At 48.6% G+C, this 19,488-nt stretch overlaps 1 protein-coding gene across 1 annotated transcript in view; it reads left to right on the top strand.

The window, feature by feature from the left end:
- The window catches only part of trmt11 (tRNA methyltransferase 11 homolog), a 156,901-nt gene that overhangs the window by 40,511 nt on the left and 96,902 nt on the right, over positions 1 to 19,488 (top strand). Inside the window, exons 8-10 of the mRNA XM_072499249.1 lie at positions 2,921 to 3,001; positions 6,101 to 6,265; positions 7,195 to 7,267. Coding sequence (XP_072355350.1) covers positions 2,921 to 3,001; positions 6,101 to 6,265; positions 7,195 to 7,267 — 319 coding nt within the window. The remainder of the gene's footprint in view (positions 1 to 2,920; positions 3,002 to 6,100; positions 6,266 to 7,194; positions 7,268 to 19,488) is intronic.

Genomic DNA, 19,488 nt, shown 5'->3' with positions numbered 1-19,488 from the left:
TGTCCACAGTAAATTGGGAAAATCTGCAAATGGGTAGAACAACTGAAGTTTATACCGCTGAGATGGGAAAAGCTTCACTTCACAGAAAAAACAGCCCTGCACAACTAAAGAGATAAGGGACAACATAAAACTAAAAGAAAGGTACCTATATTTCCCGATCATTTTTTTCCATTAGCTTAGGCCAATCAGAGTTGGCTTGCCAAACCAATCACCATCCTTTTCTGCTTTAGTAAAATTCTTGTGATTGTTTGATTGCCGTGATGGATGTGATTTAGTTTAATTTCAGGTTCCTATCTGTTACTTCCAACAACAATGCATTTTACATTAGTCTGTTGAGAACCTAGCACGTTTTCAAATTCATTTTGTTTTTTGCCTTACTTGGGAGTGATTATGGCATATTTTATGGATAACCTGGATTGAACTTTATCTTTGGCTGCTGTAATTTATATGATTGGCATCTTTCTAAGTACACAATGTAGCTGGACCTTAGCAATAGTTGTTGACATTAAGACCCAGATTTTGCAGTCAGCGGCAAATGAACAACACACATTTCAATTTGCTTATGTTTTACCATCAAAGTTATGTGGACTCTTATACTGGAGTTTGCAGTTATCAGACAGTTAAAACAATACAGCATCCTTCATTAGGGATCTGAAACCTGTGTGAACGAGACAAGCAGTGTTGTGTCCCCAATCAAACTGAAGAATATTTATTCAGGCATGCAGAGTTTAAACCAAGAGGTGTAAGCTAGAATGTCAATTCAATGTTGAATCATTTACAGAAAATGAATTAAATAGAGTCAAAGAACGATGGGAGTGAGAGCGAGGAGACTAAAATATTAAAATTTAATTTTTAATTTTGCAGAATCTCCAAAAACAATTCGAATCCGAAGGAATAAGACTCTATTTAGGTTGATAAAATTTTGAGAAGGTTTAGTTCAGTGTACACTCTTATTTCTTTTCAGTGACCAAGAGATTGCTTGGCTGTAATGAAGGTTTACTGTTCTATTAAAAATTCACTTATGAATGACAAGCCCTATCTTTTTCTGTCAGCTTTAGTGGGTAACTGGTGCATAAGTACCACAAATGCAAGCTCATCATGTGTTTTAATGCCAGATCTCTCTGTGAGGCATCAATGTAGCGAAGCCTGGCAGCTCCCTGATTTCCTTGTTTAACTGTGCATGTACAGATACTGCAAGTTGCTGTCTGATTCACTTTAATAACGATGAACAATGACAAGAACATAAGGAATAGGAGCACGAGTAGACCATTTTGACCGTTGAGCCTGCTCCACAATTCAGCATTGTTGGTGTGAATGTGGCTTTCATTCCTGTTTCCTAACTGATCCTGCCCCCAAGAATTCCAAAGATTAACACCCCTCTGAGAGAAAGAATTTCTCCCCTTCTCCATATTAAATGGGAGACCCCTTATTTTCAAACTGTATTCTCTAGTTTTAGATGCACCATGAGGAGAAGCATTCTCTCAGCATCTACCCTGTCAATCACCCTCTCTCTGAATTATATATGATTCAATATGAGCACGTCTCATTCTTCTGAACTCGGAACGAGTACCGGTCCAACCTGTTCAAAGACGTCCCCTTCATTCCAGGAATCAACCTAGTAAGCTACAATGTAATTACATCTGTCCTCAGACCAATATTGTATGCAGTACTCTAGATGCTATTTCACTAGTTCCCTGTTCAATTGTAGCAAGCTTCCCTACTTTAATACTTATTACAATCCCAGACAGTGGCTAATTTACTCAACCAATTCCAATATTTATTTTGTAAAACTGTGCGGAAAGAATACTTCATTCCAGGAGTGATTGCACAAAGAAATAGGGATTTGATATTTTAAAACAAAACTTTATTATTAACACAATATTAAACTCTTTTAACATCATCCCAAAAATAGCTTACATAAACAATACTATTAAATATAGCAAATATAATACCCTTAATTATTATCTCTATTCCCAATTTAACAAGAGAGAAAAAACATACATCTTTCAATCCATTCTACATCCTAATGACACAGATTAATACTTGCTTTCAAGAACAGATTTGGCTCCTGATAGAACCCATGCAGACTCTGGCTGGATGTCATCAAAAAGCTGTTTCAACTGGTTTGTTTCAGCTTCCCCATTGTCCTCAGACAAGTCTGCACTGCTTTAAATACTATTTTAAACTACCCTACTGTGAGACCTTACATGTGGACTCAATGTTAACCAGATCAGAACTCAAATCCAAAGCTTTCTCAAATATCTGCATACCTTAGCTCCATCCAGCAATGACATAATCTCCCAAAGCTGAAATCAAAACTCCTCAGGCTGAAAACACATTCATTCCCCAGGGCCTCCGCCTAGTCAATCAACAGTCCATTGGCCCAGGCATTTTACTCTAGTCAATTTCAACTCTGGCTCCTGAAAGCGTTCTGGCCTTTCAAAACAATTCTTTTAAAAACATGACTACTGCAGTCAAACACACTCAAATCTCAGGCTTTTAAGCCTTAAATTGCCAAATGTTCATAATCCAATGTATCTAAAAAACTGCATTCGTCACATACTCTGCCCTTCTTGCAATGCAGACTAATATCTCATTTTCCTTCCTAACTACTTGGTGTATTTCCGTGCTAACGTTTCGTGGTTCCCTTCACCAAGAATAGAAAAGAAGAATATTATTTAAATGAAGAGGTGTGCAGAATGATGTAGTACAGAGGAATCTAGGTGTCCCAATACATGAATGAGACTGTTAGTCTTACTGTTACTCCTACTGCGATATCCAGATCAATGATTTTCTTACTTATGGAAGAATTATTTTCTTCAGATAAATTCTTTTGGCCTGTAAATTCCTTCTAATGTTGATAATTGATTGTCCTGTTACAGCAGTTCATTTTTCTGTGGTCATATCTTGTTTCTTCTAGGTAGTCTTCTTGTAGCTTGTGCCCATTTTGGAGCATATGTATGCGGAACTGACATTGACTACAACATTATTCATGGGCGTGGTAAGTAACCACAAATCAAAAAGAACAAATCCTTTCATAAAGTTTTGCATTGTTAATAAAGAAATATTTTCTTTGTTAGAAGTAAATTGGAGTAGATTTACTTCTTCTGCTTTGCAGGTGAAATTGGTGTTGTTTAAAACAAATTTACTGATCCAACCTTTCCCTCTTTAATTTCACTTCAGTTGGTTAATATTTGAGTTAGATATACATATTCTGTGAAAGGAAACAACAGGCGCTATTCTCCCCCCCCCCCCCCCACGCCGGGTGGGAGAGTCGCCGGGGCGCCGCACAAATCGCGCCACGCCGCCCCGACCTCTGCACGTGATTCGCCCACCCCCGGAAACCAGCGGCATGCGATTCGCACCGGGCTGCTCGGAGAACCGGCGAGCGGCGATTCTCCGGCCCGGATGGGCCGAGCGGCCGCTACGACATGACAGGTTCCCGACGGTGCCGTCCACCCCTGGTCGCTGCCGGCGGGAACTCTGCGGGACCGCTGGGGGGTGGGGTGGGGGGGGGGGAGGCGGCCTGTGGGGGGGCTCCTTCACCGGGGTGGCCTCCGATGGGGTCTGGCCCGCGATCAGGGTCCATCGATCGGCGGGCGGGCCTCTTCCCCCCCCCGGGCCTTCCTCCTTCCGCGCGCGGCCCCAGAACACCGCCGCCATGTTGGTGAGGGGCCGGCATGCGTAAGACGTTCCCCGCGCATGCACAGGATGGCGTGGCCGAACTGCGCATGCGCAGGATTGGGCTGCCCCGACTGCACATGCGGGGGTTGGCGCGGCGCCCATTTGGCGCCGCGTAAGGACGCTGGAGCAGTGTGAACCGGAATAGGTCGTGCCCAGGCACTGTTCGCGCCGTCGTGAAACACGACGGCGTTCACGACGGCGCGAACACTTGGCCTCCATATCGGAGAATCGTCCCAACATCTTCAATTTATATAGCATCATTAACAGTTGAATAAAAGTACCAAGGAAGTTCATGAAAGAAAGTTGGGCAACGGACACCAAGCTATAGAGAGACAGATTAGGGTGGGTGATTGAAAGCTAGGTTGATAAAATTTTGAGAAGGTTTAGTTCAGTGTACACTCTTACCTTTGATTTAAAAGGTCCAAACAGCATGCAAGGGCTTGTTTTTGGGTTAGATTGTGTTTTTTCCTCTCCAGTGCTGTGCAAAGGGAGTGCTGCTTTGTTAGAGGTGCTGTCTTTTGATCGAGATGTGAAACAAAGGCCCCGTCTGCGCGCTCTGATCCAATGGCAGAATTCGCAAAAGAGTAGCAAAGCTCTCCTAGTGTGTTGTCCTACATTATTCCTCAATCACTTGCACTACAACTGATTAATTGTCATTCGTCTGATTTCTGTTTGTGTGATCTTGCGCTATGCAAGTTTGCATGCACTTAGTCAGTGTTTAATTTATTTTAAGGCCTTGTGAAACATACTGAGCACTTAAGGTGTTACAAAACACAAACTATTTCCTTTTTTAAAAGAAGGGGAGAGAAATGGAAAGGTGAAGGGGTTTCAGGTAGGCAGGTCTGGAGTGTGGGATGAAGACACTGGAGAGTTTTATGGTGTTGCGCAATAAAATGAAGGATGACATGAATTTCTTTCTTTCATGGAATGTGGGCGTCGCTGGCAAGGCCAGCATTAATTGTCCACCCCTAATAGTCCTTAAACTGAGTGGCTTGCTACTCAGAAGGCAATTATGACAATATTCAGAAGGGCAAAGGGTATGAGGATGGGATGTAATTTTGTAGAGGTTGCAAAGATAGTTTACGGCAGTGCAGTGCAGGAATCTGACGATGAGCTGAAGTTTAATATGTTGGGAGGCACTGTGGGGGCGATTCTCCGATATTGAGGCCAAGTGTTCGCGCCGTCGTGAACACCGTCGCGTTTCACGACGGCGCAAACAGGGCCTGGACACGACCTATTCTGGCCCCCACAGGGTGCCAGCACGGCGCTGGAGCGGTTCACGCTGCTCCAGCGTCCTTACACGGCGCCAAATGGGCGCCGCGCCAACCCGCGCATGCGCAGTTGGGGCAGCCCAATCCTGCGCAAGCGCAATTGGGTCGCGCCATCCTGCGCATGCGCGAGGAACGTCTTACACACGCCGGCCCCTCATCAACATGGAGCCGGTGTTCTGGGGCCGCGCGCAGAAGGAGGTAGGCCCGGGGGGGGGAGAGGCCTGCCCGCCAAATGGTGGGCCCCGATCACGTGCCAGACCCCATCGGAGGCCACCCCGGTGAAGGACCACCCCCACCCCATAGGCAGCCCCCCCAGCGTTCCCGCAGAGTTCCCACCGGCAGCGACCAGGGGTGGCCGGCGCTGGCGGGAAGTTTCGTGTCGTAGCGGCCGCTCGGCCCATCCGGCCGGAGAATCGCCGCTCGCCAGTTCTCCGAGCGGCCTGGTGCGAATCGAGCACCACTGGTTTCAGGGGTGGGGGGGAGAATCGCTGCGGGGGTCGGGGCGGCATGGCGCGATTCCCGCGGCCCCCCCGGCGGTTCTCCCACCCGGCGTGGAGGGGGGGAGAACAGCGCTCTGTAGGTCAGTGAGTCTGGAGGCAATGGGGTCTGTGGAACTTGAGGAGACAGGGTATATAGGCAGTTTTGGTTTGGACAAGTTTAGGTTTATGGTGGACTGGAGGCCAGAAATGGGAACTTTGGTCTAAGCAAGTCTGGGGGTTACAAAAATATGCATACAGTGGATTGGATTGGATTTGTTTATTATCACGTGTACCGAGGTACAGAGAAAAGTATTTTTCTGCGAGCAGCTCAACAGATCATTAAGTACATGAGAAGAACTCCCAGTGGGGCTGGGAGTTAATGTAACAAATTGAAATAGATACTCTTGGTAATGAATAGCCGGGGGAGGGGGGGGGGAGGTAGAGAAGCAAGAGGAAAAGCAAATGATAGAACTAAATAGAATGGAAGGATCAGAACATACATAAGTGGAAGTAGTGGCATTAAAGAGAAACAGATTTGGAGAAATAAATGGAATAAAATTAAAAAAATAAGATGAGTAATTTAACATCAGTCAGTTGTAGAGAAGATTTTTATAGTAAGAACTTTAGGTAAGTTTGATTGCGATGGAACACTCTGTAATTCTGCAGGTAAGGCCAGCAGGAAGAACCAGAAATGGAGAGGACCAGATGAGAACATCCGGGCAAACCTTCGGCAATATGGCTTGGAGGAATTCTACATTGATGTCCTTGTTTCTGATGCATCGAAAAATATTTGGAGGAGAGGGAAATTGTTCAATGCAGTCATCACAGATCGTAAGTTGATACTGAAGAATGGTAAAGTTCTAATAGACTGAAGGGGAGGAAAGACTGAGCGCCATATTTTGCATTTTCTTTTCCTGATCAGCATTTTAATTTGCAGTTCAGCACTTCTCAGCTTCCCAACAGTGTTGCTCACCAGCTCGATCCAGCACTGGATCTGAGCTCAATCTGAGGGTATTGTAGGATTCCCACTTTCTGACTTTGTTTTGGAATGAGAACAATCAGTAGCATACAACATGATGGAGAAACTTTGGGTTGAGTTGAGTGAGTGGAGCATATTCTTGTACAAGGAGCCAACATGCATCGGCTCAGGACAATTGACTTAACTGATCAGCACATCCTATGAGGAATGTATAAATGGGTTTTCACGAATAAAAGTTGAACCCTATATTGTAAAGAAAAGGGCATTTTGTAAACCACTCAGGCCGTCACAAAATGTTTTACAGCCCATGAAGTATATTTGAAGTGTAGTTGATTCTCTAATGTACATGGTTACGATAAGTGCAATTAACAATAATTCTTCATACAAATCAGTTTGTCTTTGAAAAGAGTTCGGGCCCACTTGATGAATAGTTTATAGTGTCATTTGGGTAAGAACAAAATACAATCTTTTAAAAAGTTAGAATGTTTCCGAGGCCATGTTTTACCCCTGTAACAGCTTGTAAAATCTCCTCACACTGACTAATTTGTCGTTTAAAGTGCATTTATATTGTAGTTGAGATTTTCCTCTCATACTGATGATCTTTTAAAAACATTCACCTTTTCCCAGAAACCACTCCATGGTTAAATTCAATTATGTCAAAGTGACATGAATTGAATATAAAATAAAACAATGTTAGTCACCTTAATTGTTGAGATGCAAATTTAAAGAACCCCTTTGTCAAGTCTTTATGTCAAATTTGCAAATATTGTTTTTTTCCTAGCTCCATATGGTATAAGGGAATCCACAAGGAAAACAGGATCACAGAAAGAAATTTTAAAACCGACAGAAGAATAGTAAGTATTAATTTGATTTGAACAATTAAAAACACCTCTGGAAACAGCAAATACGAACAGCTTAACAATTTTAGGTAACTATTATAACAACAACAACATTAAAGGACAAAGGTTTGGGAAATATTTGGAGCTTTAAAATTATTTTAGAGATCTATCGCTAACTTGTGTGGAAAAAAAATACACCTAATAAAATATTCTTCAAGCAGCCTCATGGAGACTTATCAATTTGGTTTCCTTCCTTCATCAGTTGCTGTCTGATCTATGTCCTACTATGGTTCCCTTTGTTTTACTGAATGCAGACACTTAAGAATGGTCTAAGAGATGATTAGAGTGAATTGGCTCTTGGTAGTGGTTGTGTATGTACAGTGCTCAGTAGTGTGTTTTTCTGGGGCCAACCTAATAAGCAGGTTTAAAGGACAGTGTATTAAAATGTTCTCAGTTAGTTGCTGCATCAAGACGTGAAGTAGCTAAAAAGGGAGGTTCAAAACTGGGTCTCTTGCAGTAGGATTTAAAAAAAATGAATATTTCTATTGACGGCTTTCCATTTTACATATAACCACAGACGCAGCAAAAAAAACCACAATCCAATACAGTACAATGATCATTATTCCACATATACATACAGATAAGACCAGAAACTACTCATACACTTGGTTCAGCATTGTAATCATTGTTGTCGGCATCTGTACGAATAATGAAAGGATACCAGAAAGAGTGGGGGGATCTCAGGTCAACAGGATAAAGCTATGGTCACATGGCACCATGGTGCACGTCCTCATCCACAGCACGAGAAAGACAGAGCTACACAAGATACGGGATCCCATATGGGGTAAAATACAACCAATCGGGATCCAAGACCAAGCAACGAAAGGGGGGTCACCAGGTTACTGCCATCGGTACAAGACGTGGCTTGGCAAAGTAAACTCATACATACAGGAGCCAGTAAGCCAAGGATTCCTACACCATGCCATGAATCGCAACACAACCTATGTCACTCCTCTACAGCCAAATCAAAGACACCGTTGATGTCCCGCCATCACCGAAAAACCTCAACCATTTTCCACAAACGAAACCCCACTGACAAGGAGAAGAAGAGTCAGCAAGATTCATCAACCGGATATCTGGGAGGGACATACAACCCTCCTCCTCCCAACAGGATAGGGGAGAGCCAAGTAATTATAAAAGACCAACCCAAGAAAGGCTAGATATCCAAGATATAACCGACCACGCCCAGACGGGCACCAGTACATATTTCCCCATCTCCTACAATGATACAGATGCAACAACAGAAACAAAATGAAAACCCAGGATTTTCCGGGATACATGTTCTATTTGTATCTTCATAGGAGACCAGCAAGGTTTTCTTAATCACAAAATAACAAAAGTATAAAAGAAAAATACGACATGAGTAGTTCTAGTGGGTTACCTTTCCTACAATGAGGACATAAATGGCCTTACCAACCACTTCCATACTGATCCACACACCCACCACCTTGCTGTGGCGCTACTCAACTATAAATAAAGTGAAGTGCACCATAACATGTGCTCCCGAAGTGTAAAAGCAAGGATTACAGCACATTAAAAAATCAGTAAATACTGCAAAACCCCCAGGACATACAACCAACATGATTTTCACAGTATAACAGATAACAAACGCCTCTACACTCGTATATCACACACCATTATTAGGATAAAAGCCAATATATTAGTCAGGAGTATAATCACATGGGGAAAAAGTTCAGGATTAATGATGAACTGCAGGAGAATATAACCATCCACGGATGACAGGATCGTCGAGCAACAACCAGGACGCACCCAGACTTTCACTGAAGTCCTTTTACCTCCATCATGCCGTTGTCCCGAAGCCCCGCTAAGAAGACACCTAGGCCCCGGCGAGTGGAGAAGACCCGTTGTGTCCGGCTGCCTTCTTGGCGAACACTGATGACAAGACAACGTAAGACCAGCAGTCAAAGTCTTTGACCAACCCCAGTTCTTGAAAACCGGATTCAATGTGCTCCATCGAGCTCAAAGTGTCCAGCCCTCAAATTGAGATTACGAAAGCATGGCAGCCAGCTCTCAAATTCGGCTGGAATTCATTCATAGAATCTCTACCGTGCAGAAAGAGGCCATTTGGCCCATCGGGTATGCGCCAACACTCTGAAAGAGCACCCTACCTAAGCCCAATTTGTTTGCCCCATTCCAGGAACCCCGCCCAACTGTTGGACACTGAGGGCCAATTTAGCATGGCTAATCCACCTAACTTGCACATCTTTGGACTGTGTGAGGAAACCGGAGCACCCGGAAGAAATCCATGTAGATACTGGGAAAATGTGCAAGCACCACATAATCAGAGCTCCTCTCAGGAGACCGGGCTCACAGATACTCCTTCTCTGGCCCTATCTCCCCGAATCAAACAGGATGTTCGACATGCCAAGCAACAGCATTTCCAAGGACTGAAGGTGAGCCCCACTGAGGAAACTGCCCTGTCGACTGACAGGATTCCTTTCTCCACTTCATCCATCCTCTTTAGGATGTTTTGCAATTGATAAATATGAGCACCAATAATCTGTGCCGGGGAGCCAAGACCATTGGCCACACCTTCACTCACAATGATAACGGCATCACCGAAGCATAGGCCCGCTCACCAGTGAATCACTACTGCGAATTTTGCCCCAGGCCAGCCATCTCTGACTGCCTCAATGAAGCAAGGATTTTCACAACTAGACTCAGCTCCCCATTGCCAAAATTTAACCAGGATCTTCAGGAACACAGCACAGATTATACACATCAAGATTAAATAATTATGGGTTATGCATCAGGACAAAAAAACGATTAAAAGATGAGTAGTGCCAGATCCTGTGAAAATGCAGCTGCTCCCAAGCTCACATCATGTGACCTCCCTGGATTATCTTTTGATACCCAGATAAAGATTGGGAAAAATGGGGGTTGAGTGAATACTTTGAACAGAATTCCCTCTCCTCAGGCAGTCTTTCATATTTAAAATCTCAGCAGCTTGAATACATTCTGAATCATAAGACATGGAGGTGGATTTGAATTTCCGTTGCCTGGCAGAAACGAGGCTAAAAGGAAATTTAAATCCTAGAAGTCCTCTTACTGCTCGTTTCAGTTGTTCTCTTGGACAATTGAGACATCCATCTGACATGGGCAAATGATTCATAAATATATGCAGATTGTGGTCATATCAGGTACAAAGGGCACTAATGCTATTTTTTTAAAAAATAAATATTTTATTGAAAATTTTTGGTCAACCAACACAGTACATTGTGCATCCTTTACACAATATTATAACAACACAAATAACAATGACCGATTTTATAAACAGAAAATGAATAAATAATAAATAACAAAAATGAAAACTAACCCTAATTGGCAACTGCCTTATCACAAGTAACACTCTCCAAAAATATAATTTAACAGTCCAATATATAATTATCTGTCACAACGACCTATACATATTATACAGTATTTTTTAACAACCCTGAGAGTCCTTCTGGTTCCTCCTCCACCCCCCCCCCCCCCCCCCCCCCTCTCCCTCCCCCCCCCGATCCTGGGCTGCTGCTGCTGCCTTCTTTTTTCCATCCCATCTATCTTTCTGCGAGGTATTCGACGAACGGTTGCCACCGCCTGGTGAACCCTTGAGCCGACCCCCTTAGAACAAACTTAATCCGCTCTAGCTTTATAAACCCTGCCATGTCATTTATCCAGGTCTCCACCCCCGGGGGCTTGGCTTCTTTCCACATTAACAATATCCTGCGCCGGGCTACTAGGGACGCAAAGGCCAAAACATCGGCCTCTCTCGCCTCCTGCACTCCCGGCTCTTGTGCAACCCCAAATATAGCCAACCCCCAGCTTGGTTCGACCCGGACCCCCACTACTTTTGAAAGCACCTTTGTCACCCCCATCCAAAACCCCTGTAGTGCCGGGCATGACCAAAACATATGGGTATGATTCGCTGGGCTTCTCGAGCACCTCGCACACCTATCCTCCACCCCAAAAAATTTACTGAGCCGTGCTCCAGTCATATGCGCCCTGTGTAATACCTTAAACTGAATCAGGCTTAGCCTGGCACATGAGGACGACGAGTTTACCCTGCTTAGGGCATCTGCCCACAGCCCCTCCTCGATCTCCTCCCCCAGCTCTTCTTCCCATTTCCCTTTTAGTTCATCTACCATAGTCTCCCCCTCGTCCCTCATTTCCCTATATATATCTGACACCTTACCATCCCCCACCCATGTCTTTGAGATCACTCTGTCCTACACCTCTTGTGTCGGGAGCTGCGGGAATTCCCTCACCTGTTGCCTCGCAAAAGCCCTCAGTTGCATATACCTGAATGCATTCCCTTGGGGCAACCCATATTTCTCGGTCAGCGCTCCCAGACTCGCGAACTTCCCATCCACAAACAGATCTTTCAGTTGCGTTATTCCTGCTCTTTGCCACATTCCATATCCCCCATCCATTCCCCCCGGGGCAAACCTATGGTTGTTTCTTAGCGGGGACCCCCCCAAGGCTCCAGTCTTTCCCCTATGCCGTCTCCACTGTCCCCAAATCTTCAGTGTAGCCACCACCACCGGGCTTGTGGTGTAGTTCCTCGGTGAGAACGGCAATGGGGCTGTCACCATAGCCTGTAGGTTAGTCCCCCTACAGGACGCCCTCTCTAATCTCTTCCACGCCGCTCCCTCCTCCTCTCCCATCCACTTACTCACCATTGAAATATTAGCGGCCCAATAATACTCACTTAGGCTCGGTAGTGCCAGCCCCCCCCTATCCCTGCTACGCTGTAAGAATCCCTTCCTCACTCTCGGGGTCTTCCCTGCCCACACAAAACCCATGATGCTCTTTTCAATCCTTTTAAAAAAAGCCTTTGTGATCACCACCGGGAGGCACTGAAACACAAAGAGGAATCTCGGGAGGACCACCATCTTAACCGCCTGCACCCTTTCTGCCAGTGACAGGGATACCATATCCCATCTCTTGAAATCCTCCTCCATTTGTTCCACCAACCGCGTTAAATTTAACCTATGCAATGTGCCCCAATTCTTGGCTATCTGGATCCCCAGGTAACGAAAGTCCCTTGTTACCTTTCTCAACGGTAGGTCCTCTATTTCTCTACTCTGCTCCCCTGGATGCACCACAAACAACTCACTTTTCCCCATGTTCAATTTATACCCTGAAAAATCCCCAAACTCCCCAAGTATCCGCATTATTTCTGGCATCCCCTCCGCCGGGTCTGCCACGTATAGTAGCAAATCGTCCGCATACAAAGATACCCGGTGTTCTTCTCCTCCTCTAAGTACTCCCCTCCACTTCTTGGAACCCCTCAACGCTATCGCCAGGGGCTCAATCGCCAGTGCAAACAATAATGGGGACAGAGGGCATCCCTGCCTTGTCCCTCTATGGAGCCGAAAATATGCAGATCCCCGTCCATTCGTGACCACGCTCGCCATCGGGGCCCTATACAACAGCTGCACCCATCTAACATACCCCTCTCCAAAACCAAATCTCCTCAACACCTCCCACAAATAATCCCACTCCACTCTATCAAATGCTTTCTCGGCATCCATCGCCACTACTATCTCCGTTTCCCCCTCTGGTGGGGCCATCATCATTACCCCTAACAGCCTCCGTATATTCGTGTTCAGCTGTCTCCCCTTCACAAACCCAGTTTGGTCCTCGTGGACCACCCCTGGGACACATTCCTCTATTCTCATTGCCATTACCTTGGCCAGGATCTTGGCATCTACATTTAGGAGGGAAATAGGTCTATAGGACCCGCATTGTAGCGGGTCCTTTTCCTTCTTTAAGAGAAGCAATATCGTTGCTTCAGACATAGTCGGGGGCAGTTGTCCCCTTTCCTTTGCCTCATTAAAGGTCCTCGTCAATGCCGGGGCGAGCAAGTCCACATATTTTCTATAGAATTCGACTGGGAATCCATCCGGTCCCGGGGCCTTTCCCGCCTGCATGCTCCTAATTCCTTTCACCACTTCTTCTACCTCGATCTGTGCTCCCAGTCCCACCCTTTCCTGCTCTTCCACCTTGGGAAATTCCAGCCGATCCAAGAAGCCCATCATTCTCTCCCTCCCATCCGGGGGTTGAGCTTCATATAATTTTTTATAAAATGTCTTGAACACTCCATTCACTCTCTCCGCTCCCCGCTCCATCTCTCCTTCCTCATCCCTCACTCCCCCTATTTCCCTCGCTGCTCCCCTTTTCCTCAATTGGTGTGCCAGCAACCTGCTCGCCTTCTCCCCATATTCGTACTGTACACCCTGTGCCTTCCTCCATTGTGCCTCTGCAGTGCCCGTAGTCAGCAAGTCAAATTCTACATGTAGCCTTTGCCTTTCCCTGTACAGTCCCTCCTCCGGTGCTTCCGCATATTGTCTGTCCACCCTCAAAAGTTCTTGCAGCAACCGCTCCCGTTCCTTACTCTCCTGCTTCCCTTTATGTGCCCTTATTGATATCAGCTCCCCTCTAACCACCACCTTCAGCGCCTCCCAGACCACTCCCACCTGGACCTCCCCATTATCATTGAGTTCCAAGTACTTTTCAATGCACCCCCTCACCCTTAGACACATCCCCTCATCTGCCATTAGTCCCATGTCCATTCTCCAGGGTGGGCGCCCTCCTGTTTCCTCCCCTATCTCCAAGTCCACCCAGTGTGGAGCGTGATCCGAAATGGCTATAGCCGTATACTCCGTTCCCCTCACCTTCGGGATCAACGCCCTTCCCAGCACAAAAAAGTCTATTCGCGAGTAGACTTTATGGACATAGGAGAAAAACGAGAACTCCTTACTCCTAGGTCTGCTAAATCTCCACTGGTCTACACCTCCCATCTGCTCCATAAAATCTTTAAGTACCTTGGCTGCTGCCGGCCTCCTTCCAGTCCTGGACTTCGACCTATCCAGCCCTGGTTCCAACACCGTATTAAAATCTCCCCCCATTATCAGCTTTCCCATCTCTAGGTCCGGAATGCGTCCTAGCATCCGCCTCATAAAATTGGCATCATCCCAGTTCGGGGCATATACGTTTACCAAAACCACCGTCTCCCCCTGTAGTTTGCCACTCACCATCACGTATCTGCCCCCGTTATCCGCCACTATAGTCTTTGCCTCGAACATTACCCGCTTCCCCACTAATATAGCCACCCCCCTGTTTTTCGCATCTAGCCCCGAATGGAACACCTGCCCCACCCATCCTTTGCGTAGCCTAACCTGGTCTATCAGTTTCAGGTGCGTTTCCTGTAACATAACCACATCTGCCTTAAGTTTCTTAAGGTGTGCGAGTACCCGTGCCCTCTTTATCGGCCCGTTCAGCCCTCTCACGTTCCACGTGATCAGCCGGGTTGGGGGGCCTCCTACCCCCCCCCCCCCCCCCCCCTTGTCGATTAGCCATCCCCTTTTTCCAGCTCCTCACCCGGTTCCCACGCAGCTGTATCTCCCCCAGGCGGTGCCCCCCGCCCATCCACTCCCGTACCAGCTCCCCCCTCTCCCCAGCAGCAGCAACCCAGTAATTCCCCCCTCCCACACCCCCAGCTAGATCCCCCGCTAGCGTAATTACTCCCCCCATGTTGCTCCCAAAAGTCAGCAATCTCTGGCCGACCTCGGCTTCCCCCCGTGACCTCGGCTTGCACCGTGCGACGCCCCCTCCTTCCTGCTTCTCTATTCCCGCCATGATTATCATAGCGCGGGAACCAAGCCCGCGCTTCTCCCTTGGCCCCGCCCCCAATGGCCAACGCCCCATCTCCTCCACCTCCCCTCCTCCCCCCATCACCACCTGTGGAAGAGAGAAAAGTTACCACATCGCAGGATTAGTACATAAAACTCCCCTTTCCCCCCTTTTTGACCCCCCTCTTCGCCCCACCACTTTGTTCAAACGTTCGTCTTAATAACCCGCTCATTCCAGTTTTTCTTCCACAATAAAAGTCCACGCTTCATCCGCCGTCTCAAAGTAGTGGTGCCTCCCTCGATATGTGACCCACAGTCTTGCCGTTTGCAGCATTCCAAATTTTATCTTCTTTTTATGAAGCACCGCCTTGGCCCGATTAAAGCTCGCCCTCCTCGCCACCTCCGCACTCCAGTCTTGATAAACGCGGATCACCGCGTTCTCCCATTTACTGCTCCGAGTTTTCTTTGCCCACCTAAGGACCATTTCTCTATCCTTAAAACGGAGGAATCTCACCACTATGGCTCTGGGAATTTCTCCTGCTCTCGGTCCTCGCGCCATCACTCGGTATGCTCCCTCCACCTCCAACGGACCCGCCGGGGCCTCCGCTCCCATTAACGAGTGCAGCATCGTGCTCACATATGCCCCGACGTCCGCTCCCTCCGCACCTTCAGGAAGACCAAGAATCCTCAGGTTGTTCCTCTTTGCGTTGTTTTCCAGTGCCTCCAACCTTTCCACACATCGTTTCTGATGTGCCTCATGCGTCTCCGTCTTCACCACCAGGCCCTGTATATCGTCCTCATTCTCGGCTGCCTTTGCCTGCACGACCCGAAGCTCCCGCTCCTGGGTCTTTTGTTCCTCCTTTAGCCCTTCGATCGCCTGTAGCATCGGGGCCAACAGCTCTTTCTTCATTTCCTTTTTGAGCTCTTCCACACAGCATTTCAAGAACTCTTGTTGTTCAGGGCCCCATGTTAAACTGCCACCTTCCGACGCCATCTTGGTTTTTGCTTGTCTTCCTTGCCGCTGTTCTGAAGGATCCACTGCAATCCGGCCACTTTCTCCTCCTTTTTTCATCCGTATCCAGGGGGGATTCCCTTCTGGTTTACCGCACAGTGTTTTTAGCCGTCAAAATTGCCGTTGGGGCTCCTATCAAGAGCCCAAAAGTCTGTTTCACCGGGACTGCCGAAACGTGCGACTCAGCTGGTCATCGCCGCACCCGGAAGTCCACTAATGCTATTTTAACTGCCTGCTGTGCAAGGTGTCTGATGCAACCATCAATTCACACGAGACGGAGAGTTGAAGTGAACAGTGGTTTTAATCCACTAGAACTGTGCCTGCCTGCGACTGCTCTGCACTGAGAGCTGCCTGCAGGGCAGCAGGTCTATATACCTCCCCCAAGGGGGGGCGGAGCCAGGGGCAGAGCCCACAAGGGCACCAACATGATACAGTGCGATGTAATGTGATACAATGGTCCATAGGTGAAACCCACAAGGGCAACAACATAGTACAATGCAATACAGTGGTGAATAGATGCCGTGATACATTCACCACCTTTTAAAAAATTGAAGTCCAGTGGGGGTGATGTGGCTCACAGGTTGAGTCTGTCCGGTGCCTTGATTGTGCACTGTGATCGCCTGAGCTGTGGTCTCGCTGCGGGCACGGGTGTTGAACTCGTCGCTGCGGGCACAGGTGTTGAATTCGTTGATGCGGTCACGGGTGTTGACTCCGGGAGCGTGTCTTCTGGAGCTTCATCCCTGTAGGTCGGCGATGGGGGCGCTGTTCGATGTAAGGGGGGGGGGTAGGTGATGGTTGTAGGGGATCCTGCGGGTGCCAGGTCCCGGAGGGAGATCGTATCTTGTCGGCTGTCGGGGTGCGCCACATAGGCATACTGGGGGTTGGCGTGAAAGAGCTGGACCCTCTCGACCAGGGAGTCGGACTTATGGCTCCTCACATGTTTTCGGAGGAGTACAGGCCCCGGTGTCGTCAACCAGGCCGGAAGCGAGACCCCGGAGGTGGATTTCCTAGGGAAAACAAATAGGGGTCTTGTTCGTGGCTGTGCAAAGGAGTGACCTAATGGAGTGGAGCGCGTCGGGGAGGACCTCCTGCCAGTGGGAAAATGGGAGATTCCTAGACCGTAGGGCCAGGAGGACGGCCTTTCATACCGTCGCATTCTCCCTCTCCACCTGCCCGTTTCCCCGGGGGTTGTAACTGGTAGTCCTGTTTGCGGCGATGCCCTTACGGAGCAGGTACTGACGCAGTTCGTCGCTCATAAACGAGGAGCCCCAGTCACTGTGGACGTAAGTGGGGAAACCGAACAAGGTGAAGATACTATGTTGGGCCTTAATGACAGTGGCCGTGGTCATGTCGGGGCAAGGGATTGCAAAGGGGAAGCGGGAGTACTCGTCAACGACGTTGAGAAAACACGTGTTGTGGTTGGTAGAGGGGAGGGGCCCTTTGAAGTCGATGCTGAGGCGCTCGAAGGGCCGGGATGCCTTCACCAGGTGGGCCTTATCTGGTTGATAGAAGTGCGGCTTACACTCCGCACAGATTTGGCAGTCCCTGGTCATGGCCCTGACCTCCTCGGTGGAGTAGGGCAGGTTGCGGGCCTTGATGTAGTGGAGAGGCCGGGTGACCCCCGGGTGGCAGAGGTCATTGTGGATGGCCCGGAGTCGGTCTACTTGCGCGCTGGTGCATGTGCCGCGGGACAGGGCATCTGGGGGCTCGTTGAGCTTCCCAGGACGATACACGATATCGTAATTATAGGTGGAGAGTTTGATCCTCCACCTCAAGATTCTATTGTTCTTGATCTTGCCCTGCTGTGTATTGTCGAACATGAAGGCTACCGATTGATTGCTTGAGCCTCTTTTTCGACTGAGGAGGGTCGAATCTTGGAGGCGTTGAGGGTACGGGAGAAAAAGGCTACGGGCCTGCCCGCCTGGTTAAGGGTAGCGGCGAGGGCGACCTCCGATGCGTCGCTCTCCACCTGGAAGAGGATGGACTCGTCCACCGCGCGCATCGCGGCTTTGGCAATATCTGCCTTGATGCGGCTGAAAGCCTGGCGGGCCTCAGTCGTCAGGGGGAAGTTGCTGGCTTTGATCAGTAGGCGGGCTTTGTCCGCATAGTTGGGGATCCACTGGGCACAATAGGAAAAGAACCTGAGGCATCTTTTCAGGGCAGTGGGGGAGGGGGAGTTGCAGCAGGGGGCGCATGCGGTCGGGGTGGGGCCCTAGGACTCTGTTTTCCACGTCATAGCCGAGGATGGCCAGTCGGGTTGTGCGGAAAACACATTTCTCCTTGTTATAAGTGAGGTTGAGGGCTTGGGCGGTTTGGAGAAACTTCTGAAGGTTGGCATTGTGGTCCTGCTGGTCGTGGCCGCAGATGGTGACGTTGTCCAAGTACGGAAATGTGGCCCGCAGCCTGTACTGGTTCCACCATTCGGTCCATCGTTCGTTGGAAGACCGAGACACCGTTGGTGACGCCGAAGGGGACCTGGAGGAAGTGGAAGAGGCGGCCGTCTGCCTCAAAGGCCGTGTAGTGGTGGTCCCCCGGGCGGATTGGGAGCTGATGGTATGCGGACTTCAGATCTACAGTGGAGAACACCTGGAAGTGTGCAATTTGATTCACCATGTCCGCTATTCGGGGAAGGGGGTACGCATCGAGGTGCATGTACCGGTTTATGGTTTGGCTGTAATCTACAACCATCCGGTTCTTCTCCCCAGTCCGGACGACTACCACCTGGGCTCCCCAGGGGCTATTACTGGCCTCGATGATCCCTTCCCTCAAGAGCCGCTGGAACTCGGACTTGATAAAAGTCCTGTCCTGGATACTGTACTGCCTGCTCCTGGTGGTGACGGATCTACAGTCTGCGGTGAGGTTCGCGAAGAGCGGGGGAGGGTCGACCGTTAGGGTCGCAAGGCTACATACGGTGAGAGGGGACAAGGGCCCGCCGAACTTCAGGGTCAGGCTCCTGAGGTTGCACTGGAAGTCCAGTCCCAACAGGAGAGGAGCGCAGAGATCGGGGAGTAAATATAGTTTAAAATTGGTGTACTCGGCGCCCTGTATCGCGAGGTTCGCGACACAGTACCCCGGATCTGCACTGAATGTGATCCGAAATCGAGGGAGATTGTTTGAGATGCGGGGGAAATTGGGAGAGAACAGTACCGTACCGTGTCTGGGTGTACGAAGCTCTCTGTGCTCCCGGAGTCAAACAAGCAGGGCGTTTCGTGCCCATTGACCCGGACGGTCATCATCGAGTTCCTGAGGTGCTTCGGGCGTGACTGTTCAAGGGTGACCGCGCCGAGTTGCGGGTAGCCGGCGTGGTCGGAGGTGATGGGGTTGTCCCAAGATGGCTGCCCCTGTCGGTCGCACGTGTCGGGCAGCGATGAAGATGGCGGTCAAAATGGCTGTCCCCGTCGGTCGCATGTGTCGGGCGGCGATGAAGATGGCGGCCAAGATGGCGGTCCCCATGAGTTGCACATGGCGGAGCGTGTGGGAGACGGCGGCCAAGAAGGCGGCCCCCATGAGTCGCACGTGTTGAGTAG

Source organism: Scyliorhinus torazame, chromosome 4, assembly GCF_047496885.1.
Source record: "Scyliorhinus torazame isolate Kashiwa2021f chromosome 4, sScyTor2.1, whole genome shotgun sequence".
NCBI lineage: Eukaryota > Metazoa > Chordata > Chondrichthyes > Carcharhiniformes > Scyliorhinidae > Scyliorhinus > Scyliorhinus torazame.
The sequence above is the reverse complement of the archived record's forward strand: the minus strand, read 5'-3'. Positions and strand labels throughout refer to the sequence as shown.